Raw genomic sequence first — 8,502 nt, 5'->3', positions numbered from 1 at the left:
AAACCTGCCACTGAACAGAAACTGTGCAGCAGGCGTGCCTCGGGTCATAGCAAACAAATGAGTTCTGTAGCAGACAAAATGTCCAATTCAGTGAGGGCCCACTCTGCACTCCCGTCACGTCCTCGGGAGTGTCAGCAGCCTCCAGGGCCTGACCATGGGAGCTACTGGGGAGAAAGATCAGGACTGTGGGGTCCTAGGGGGCGCTCTGTTATCTGAGCTTCAGACTGAATACATTTATACAAAAAAGCACAACAATCCACTGGGAATTACAAGACAAGGGACTGTGCCTTGGGTCTTTAGAATTGTTTAGTTATCTTTTCATTTCTGTTACATTGAAATTCATTAAAATGCATTATCATTTAAGTCAATAACTACGAAATGCGAAACTTTGTCAGGAAACATAAGTAGTATACAAATTAGCATTTCATGGTATGTTAATATTCACACAATTCATGTGGAACTCATTAAGGACATGAATCAACTGACGTCGTAAAAAATGAAAATATAAGAACTTTGCCATATATAAGCCAACAATTTCATCTCCTCATTTGGTATGATTATCAACACCTTTTTCATCACTGTCTCAGTCAGCTCAGTGACACCTCAGAGAGCCAGTGTGATGGAAAAATGAAGAAAGAGTTCATTCACATGGCCATATTCTAGTCAGAAACGTCTTCAGGCGAATGTCAGTTAACTTGTGAATTAACAGAATAAACTTATCATTACAAAATCTAAAAATCCATTCCCATCACCAACAGTATGCTGGTGCAGTAACCTGAGCAGTTCTTCTAATTGAGGTGAATGAGCTTATTCAGAGGGCACCTTTCAGTGCAGGCATGGGCCTGCTGCTGCTCATGTTCTACTCTCGGTTCTCCTGGTCCTCCACCACTCGAATGAGAGTGGCAGGATCCAGGTGGAAAAGAGTGTACAGTTCCCTTTCTCTCCTGAGGGTGGCGCTGCGTTCCACCTTGGTGCATTTGGAGCTTCGGTCTGCCGTCACCTCCTGAAGCTGCCTGTAGAGGGCGCCACACTGCTGTTCCAGCTCCCGCACAAGCTGAGTCAACTCCTACATCAGAGGGAGGAAGGGAGGGAGGGTGGAAGAGAGGGAGAGAAAGAAAGAGAGAGAGGAGAGAAAGAGAAATAGAAAAGGGACAGGAGGAAGATGAAGGACAGAACAGAAAGGATGACAAGAAAGAAGTGGTGAGATATTAATTGCTTTTTGATGGCAAAATATGAATACATATGATTCATCCTGTTTTTGAAGGCCTCCAGTACTCTGATGTGTTTGTAGTCTGTCCCTTTTCTGGACTTTCGTCGTCCTACAGCATTTAATTATTGGCAGAATCCCAGCACCCCAACCTAAAATCCACAGCGATAGACTAAACTGGTGTGTGATGAAACTGTCTGTCAGCATGTGTGTGTTGAGACAGCATCAGCATGTGCTTAGCATGCGTGTGCAATGAAACTGCGTCAGCGTGTGCTTAACAAGACCATGTAAGTGTGTGTGTGTGTGCGCGCGCGTGTTTGCTTTAAAACTGTGATGGTCAGCATGTGTGTATAAGGAGACGGTCGGCGGGTGTGTGACCTGTCTGTGTGGCGCTCAGACGTACCCGTGCACTAGGGCAGAGCTGGGAGGGGGTGGCGGCTGGAGAGGCGGACGCCGCGGTGCCCTGCGGGGGCTCCAGCCACTGTTCCAGACGCCTGCCGTCCCTCTCCAGGCCCGACACCAGCTGCAGCTGCTCGGACACCGCCTCGCTCTGGGCCTCGGCCAGCTGCTGGAGCTCGGCCTGACGCTCGGAGGCCACAGTGCCGATGTCGGCCGCACCAGCCAACCAGCCGTCTGTCTTCTCAAGAGCCTCGCACACCTGTAGTAACCTGCACGAACGGTAGAGCATGGGTGCATTGAGTGAAAGAGGACCGCAGAGCATGTGTGCATTGAGTGGAGGAGGCTAGACACAGAGCACCTCCCAGCACCAATTTGCCTGCACCTTCATTGAGATCTTTTTCCATAGCATGACTACAACATTTACAGCTATTACATTACATTAATACACAGGATTAGATGTTAAAATCCCTTATGCCAAAATCCAAGGTAAAAACACATTCAGAAGCCGCTACTCAAATTAACTTTAACAAGCATGCTACCCACAAATGGTCACAAACACAAGACAAATGGCCCATCCAACAGCAGTATATAGCCTTTCTTAAATCTGCTACATGTCACATGATACCACGAGTAGTGCTGCCACTAACGACTAATTTTCTAACGACTAATCTTTCGACTAATTTTTCGATTAGTCGGCTAATCTAAACGACTAATTTTTTTAAGAATCAAGTGTTTATTTTGTTGTGTCCGTTTTATTTTGAACTCAACTAAAGGGAAAACGTAAAATATATATCAACCTACTTTTGTTAGAAGCTGTATTACTGTAAGTAAACTGTTCAAAAACATTATGTATTAAAAAAAACACCCATTTAAAATGCTACCTTATGTCAGTCCTTTGTCAGACCTTTGATAGACTTTATTTGTATGCCAGTGTTGCCATGGACATAGACAACTTCTTTGACCTGAGGCCCGGTCATGGCATACTTTGGGGTCATAGGGCCCACCTACATGAACCCACCCCTCATCAAATTATCATTATATCACATCATAGTTATTATTGTTACGCTATATTGTTATACATGCACTTCAAAGCAGCCAGTGTTAAAAGTGCTAACATTGTTCACAAAAAGTTTGTGAAAACCTGCACATCAGAGGACTGCTTTACTAACGTAAAATGTAATTACAATAGTTCCATTGCTTTTGCATGGTTGCATGATAAATACAACAAAACAATCAAAACAACAGCAATTATATGAGTCATCGTTTTGAGATGTTTCCCTCATGCAAGCATCATACACTGGTAGGCAAATGGAAAGAATATTGACATATTTAATTATGCCACAAGCTTTTAGCCACGTTATTCAAATGACTATACAATACTCTAGATAGTGTATAGTCTGTGCTCTGTTTTTATGGAAGTTGCATAAATCCACATTGTTCTATTAAATGTAGTTTCATAATTAAATAGCCTTCCAATAGGATGAATTGGAGCTTTGCTACCAACGTTATCAAGTGGTTTCAGTTTCTCTCGGGCATTGAATGAACGCTCATACCACAATTGAATTGTATGCCTCTATGTTTGATGACACCAAATTAGCAAGTATTTCCTACTGATTGCAGAAACGTTTTCTCGGTCCGCGGTTCCTTGATCAATTGCGCAGCAAATTATCAGATGAAGCCCCGGGAATAATTTCACTCCGCGGCTCCGGACCAGCAGTGTCCATGTTACGGCCGGTGCTGGTCCGCGCTGCCCATAGTTTGAGAAACGCTGGACTTTGAAAGGCGACAGGAGTTGAGGACTTTGCAAATGAGCCTAACATCAGCATGTTCAAACCAAGTAGGCTACAGGCACTTTGCGCTCTTACCACATAGGTTACCCCACTTTATCAGTTGGCTTGAATGACATGCCGTTGCGTTGTCAACTTGAGACACTCTTCACTTCATTTATTTCAATTTCCACAATACTATATTAGTCAGAGTCTGGACTAGCGTAACCTACTAGCTTAGCTCCCCCCACTTAGCTCTGCCTAATAATGAATTGCGCTGAAAGCAGGCAGGCACGCAGCTTTGCTGCTGGCGTTAACAGTGTGCGTGCATAGCAGGGTTTAAAACATGACTGCCAAAGTTTTAGTAGCCTGTTTAACATCCAAAGACAGTCATTGTACTTTTCAAGAGTTAATAACATAGTTAATATAACATTACAGTGAGCCGTTTGAGACCAAAAATAAATAGGCGGTCAATAGTAAAACGACTCTTCGACTGAAAAAATTGCCGTCGACTAATTTTCATGGTCGATTAGGTCGACTAATCGCGGCAGCATTAACCACGAGCAGTTCATCAACCTGTTGTAGAGGACCTTTTATGATAATAATGATATGATAAATATGAAAATGTGATTTTCTTGTTTTGACTGTTGGTGAGCTTTGATGCCTATTTAAGTGTGATGAATACTGTGTCCTCTTTCTGAATGAACCCACTCTGTGCCGTCCATTACCTCTTTACTGTGGGGTCAGTGGAGCTGAGGACGGGGTCAGCCTGCGGAGCATCTTCCTGCAGCCGCTCCAGCCCTCTGGAGCGCTCGGCGGCCCGCGTCGCCTCCTCCCTCAGCCCCAGCGCCAGGCTCCGTATGTGGGCGGCCGCCTGCGTGTGTCCACGCTGCTCCTGCTGCAGCGCGTACTGGAGGAGGTCCAGCTGGGCCTTCTGCCACAGCAGCTCCCCCAGCAGACGCTCCTGCAGGCGTGCGTGCTGCGCCGCCAGCTCCCCCTGCTCCACCGTGTGGCCCCTCAGCACGCCGGCACACAGCTGCTGGGTGCGCCGCCACAGTGCCGAGCACACGCGCTCCTTAGCTACGGCAGGGCCGCTGTCAGGGTCGGGGGCCGACAGCTGGGACACGGTGGAGAGAGAGAGGAGCCTTGTCAATATTAGTGTCAGATTATTACAATAAAGTAATAAAGTAATAAACTCCTGTACAGGATTAACATTGTCAGGAATGATGTTAACATGCTGTCAGTGGTGTCTGTATGCTGTAAGAAGTCAATTATTTTGTAAGGGTTGCACAACATTCTGGTACATTGCTTGCAACTATTTGTCTAATGTTACAGACAAATGTTTATACATTTGCAAATGTAAATACATTTTTTTTTATTATTCAGAAATTGGTCAACAAAATGTAGATATAGCATCTTAAGTGACTATTGCAGATTCTCATATTATTTCTCATTTTGCTTTACTTTTTACTTTATTTTACTGTGTACTAAGTACTAAGTGTGTATCGTAATAACCTCATCATCAACCTTTGCACCACTTTTGCAACATTTACATATCAGTAAAACATCAAATAAAGTAAATACAGTATCAAGTAACTACATCCATCTCCTGTTTTTGTCATGTCATGGTGTAAGTGATGTAAGCGGAATGTAGTAGAGTATATTTTGTTCCTCCAATCTGTGCATCTCACCAGGTTAACAGGACGGTATGTGCCTCACTACTCAAACAGAACTCGCCTGAGCCGTTTCTCACCTTTACGTTTGAATGCCTTTGCTGGCTGAGCCACTCCTTGGCAGCGCTGGCTCCAGCCTCCTCTGCTCGCGCCTGGAGCAGCTGTCCCTGGAGCAGCATGTGTGCCGCCTGCAGCTTGCCCATCTCATTCCTGGTGTGGAGGTGCTGCGCCTCTCCCCCATCCACCACCTTCTTCTCCACCCCTTGCTTTTCTTCCAGCAGGGTAGATCTCGCCTGAGGTGAGGGTAGCCAGGATGAGTTAGATTTCAGATTGTTAGAATTGTGTAAAATCATAAGATAGTCGATAGTTCAAATTAATCTCTGAATAAAGAGGTCACCCCTACCTTGTAGTGATCCATAATGCACTGATGGGTGAGATGTGACTTGTGTAGGTACGGCTCCAACGGAAGCTGGGAGAGCAAAGCAGCTGAAGGCATCACGCTCGGATCCATCATCATCTGCTCCTGCTGTTGCCGCCCCGCTTCATCCTCGTTCATCAGTGTGAGCCTCTGCAGCCTGTCCACCTCCTCCTTCAGGTCCTGGAGCGCAGCGTTGGTGGCCATGTTCTCCCTGGCGATAGCCTTGACTGTGTCCCCTCCTTCGTCGCCCTCACTGTGGGACTGGCTCTGCGTGTAGCCCGTTACGGCCGAGGCGTGGTCGTCCCTCGCGAGCCTCAGGCACTGCAGCTGATGCAGGCGCTTCTGCCTCAAGCGCTGGTGTCTGCGCAGCTCCTCCAGCTCCACCTGCAGCTGCTCCACGCTCCTACCCTTCAGTTCATCTTCCTCACTGTTCTCCTCATCTCCACTGTTCTCCTCAGGCCCTGCAGGACCTTTCAGGAGCTCCATCTCCTCCAGGACTTGCTCGGTCAGGATGGGTTTACCAGATGCCTCTAAGGCATGGTAAGCCTGGTATTCTTCCTCTGACAGGACATTCTGAGAACTCAGACTGCTGAGGAATTGCATGAACTCCTTGTTCTCTGGTGTACCGTCAAAGATGTTGTCGAAATCTGAGGGATTCAGGGAAGAGGCTTCTGGGTAACCCAGGTGAGCCAGAATCTCCAGGAAGCGAGCCCCATTCATCATAAAGTCACGTTCACTCAAGTAGGATCAACTTATACACTAAAGAATGAGGAGAGAGATGAACTATTTCACTGCTTTAGGAACAATAACAACATAAACAATAATAATACAATACAATGGGCATTCAAAAGTGAAACTATTATGACAATAAAGATAAATTAATTTTCAAACCAAAGCAGCAGCCACAAAAGATCCAATGCTAAACAACAGTGTGTATAGTTAAGTTAAACAAGTTAAAAGCATGTATTAATGTGTTCAACTGCACACTTTAGAACTGAAAATATTAACAACGGCCAACAACAATGCTGCCCTAGCAGTGTAAACCATGACATTCACCAACCACTAATGGTTTGTGTCTACATTTCACAACGTCAGCTACATTAGCTGTCTGAACAGTTAACCAAACAAGAACGTTATGCTTTACGCTAGCTACTCTTACCCAAGTAATAAACAAACGAATTAGTGAGTTAACTGATATCTTTGAACCCAATTGCTGTTCAAACGTTAGATCATGATCATATGTTTTTAATATGCTTAAGCTCATAGATTGTATAACAGTATACTAGTACACTATGCTTCAGCTAAGTCAAAGAGTACTTATATACTCTTTGGCTAGGTTTAGCTAATGTTAGTTTAGCTAGCTGGCAGAGATGTAAATTATTAGAAAGTTCACTGTTGACGTTGTGTAACAGAGAAGCTGGTTTTCTTGCGAAAACGTTTCATGACACAACACACAACATAACATTAACGTTACCTGAAAAACTGGAAAAGGCTGATTAATGCTTGCTGTTGCTGAGACTTAGTTTACTGTATACATATCGGCACATATCATAGGTACATATCCGTCTCAAAGTGCAAAAAAACCGCCAGTGTGACATCAGTGAGCTATACTACGGCAAGTGGTAGAGGACAACAGTATAGAGCAACTGCGTCTGATTCCGTCTAAAATTTGACTAGAAGATAGCGTGCCGTGTGTATTTATCCTGACATGAAAAGTGTCATAAAGAAATATAATGGCAGAAATCAATCTGCTTAAAGGGGTGGTTCAGGATTTTGGACATAGGACCTCATTTCCAAGTAAGCAAGTGTGATATTTATCAGTGGAGACCGTTTTCAACACGTTTCATCCAGTCCTTCTAATTGCAGAGTTCGCAGGTGCTAGGCTAGCGCAAGTCAACGGTATGTGCTAGCCTGCCACTAAAAACAGTCTTACCTACTCCAAAGGACACTCGAGGCAAATTCCAGACAATCGATGTAAATGTCTGTGTTGATAGAATAGTGTAAGAAATACAACTACCCTCGCATCGCGTTGCAATAGTTATACTTTGTTCCCTGAAGTTGGTAGTAGTCATTTTGCATCTCAGCGGCGGACTGATATTACCAAGGCTACTACTAGGTATCCCCATTGGAGTGCGCTTTACTGTTTACTTTTTGGCGCAGTACTACTAACTGGAGCAAGTATAATTCTGCCGCTGCTAAGACACTAGTCTCTCAAAATGTAATGCGATCGTTGAAATGCAAGGATAGAATAATGTTAGAAATAAAACTATCAATACAGACATTTACATCGATAGTCTGGCGTTATAATTTATTTGCCTTGGGTGTACTTTGGAGTGGGTAAGACTGTTTTTAGTGGCAGGCTAGCACATACCGTTGACTTGCGCTAGCCTAGCACCTGCGAACTCTGCAATTAGAAGGACTGGATGAAACGTGTTGAAAACGGTCTCCACTGATAAATATCACACTTGCTTACTTGGAAATGAGGTCCTATGTCCAAAATCCTGAACCACCCCTTTAAGCAAAAACACCGCCCCCCAAACAAGATGAGATTGAAGCCTATCTTAAATGATTACATAGCCTACTTTACTAAAATTACTGTCTGTTTCCAAATCGTTTCCTCAGGTAATTGTAAAGGAAATGCATAATTTTCAACAGTTTTTTGTAATATCATATTTTAAAAATATATTCAGTAAAACCGGTTGCCACTGAGGGGAGCCATAGGGCTTATGTGCATTGTGGTGCATAGGCATATCATTTGGACAAAGTGCCGTAACTTTAGGGTTTAAATGTTTTCCAAGTGTGATAAGTTACAAGTGCAATCAGCATGATTGCAAAAAAAAAAGAAGTACGCATAGTTTGTGACGTGTGTGTGCAGTCCATCCCTCTCCTTCAGTGCACAAACATAGCAAAAGTATGCCCAATTTTGGTCTCCCGACTAGTTGATAAAGTAGACTGTTCTTAGGTGGTTATGGACAGAGCCCATATCAGTCTTTTTGTCCCCAGACTATTTATTTATTTCCATGTCTTCTCCAATAGACA

General features: G+C 44.2%; 1 protein-coding gene across 2 annotated transcripts; it reads right to left on the bottom strand.

The window, feature by feature from the left end:
- Window positions 1-272: 272 nt before the first annotated feature.
- Window positions 273-7,436, bottom strand: LOC125290906 (HAUS augmin-like complex subunit 3). Of its 2 annotated transcripts, none has more exons than XM_048237340.1 (6): window positions 7,397-7,436; window positions 5,449-6,222; window positions 5,126-5,338; window positions 4,101-4,489; window positions 1,611-1,875; window positions 273-1,066 (listed from the first exon to the last, which is right to left on the bottom strand). In XM_048237340.1, exons 2-6 carry the CDS (start codon window positions 6,184-6,186, stop codon window positions 860-862), a joined length of 1,812 nt encoding a protein of 603 aa, XP_048093297.1. In that variant the 5' UTR covers window positions 6,187-6,222; window positions 7,397-7,436; the 3' UTR covers window positions 273-859. The 2 variants fall into 2 exon arrangements, with proteins under 2 accessions (XP_048093297.1, XP_048093296.1); XM_048237339.1 differs by lacking the exon at window positions 7,397-7,436 and adding an exon at window positions 6,938-7,138.
- Between the last annotated feature and the right edge of the window lie 1,066 nt (window positions 7,437-8,502).

This window comes from Alosa alosa, chromosome 2 (assembly GCF_017589495.1).
Source record: "Alosa alosa isolate M-15738 ecotype Scorff River chromosome 2, AALO_Geno_1.1, whole genome shotgun sequence".
NCBI lineage: Eukaryota > Metazoa > Chordata > Actinopteri > Clupeiformes > Clupeidae > Alosa > Alosa alosa.
Note: the sequence above shows the minus strand (reverse complement) of the source record. Positions and strands in the feature narration are given on the sequence as shown.

What these genes read in the sequence shown, in the direction of transcription:
- LOC125290906 (XM_048237340.1), bottom strand. Translation starts at nt 6,186, where the DNA reads ATGATGAATGGGGCTCGCTTCCTGGAGATTCTGGCTCACCTGGGTTAC. An exon ending in GCATTATGGATCACTACAAG is followed by an intron (nt 5,339 to 5,448) that starts GTAGGGGTGACC and finishes CCCTCACCTCAG; the next exon opens with GCGAGATCTACCCTGCTGGA. An exon ending in ACTGACCCCACAGTAAAGAG is followed by an intron (nt 1,876 to 4,100) that starts GTAATGGACGGC and finishes CCGTTCGTGCAG; the next exon opens with GTTACTACAGGTGTGCGAGG.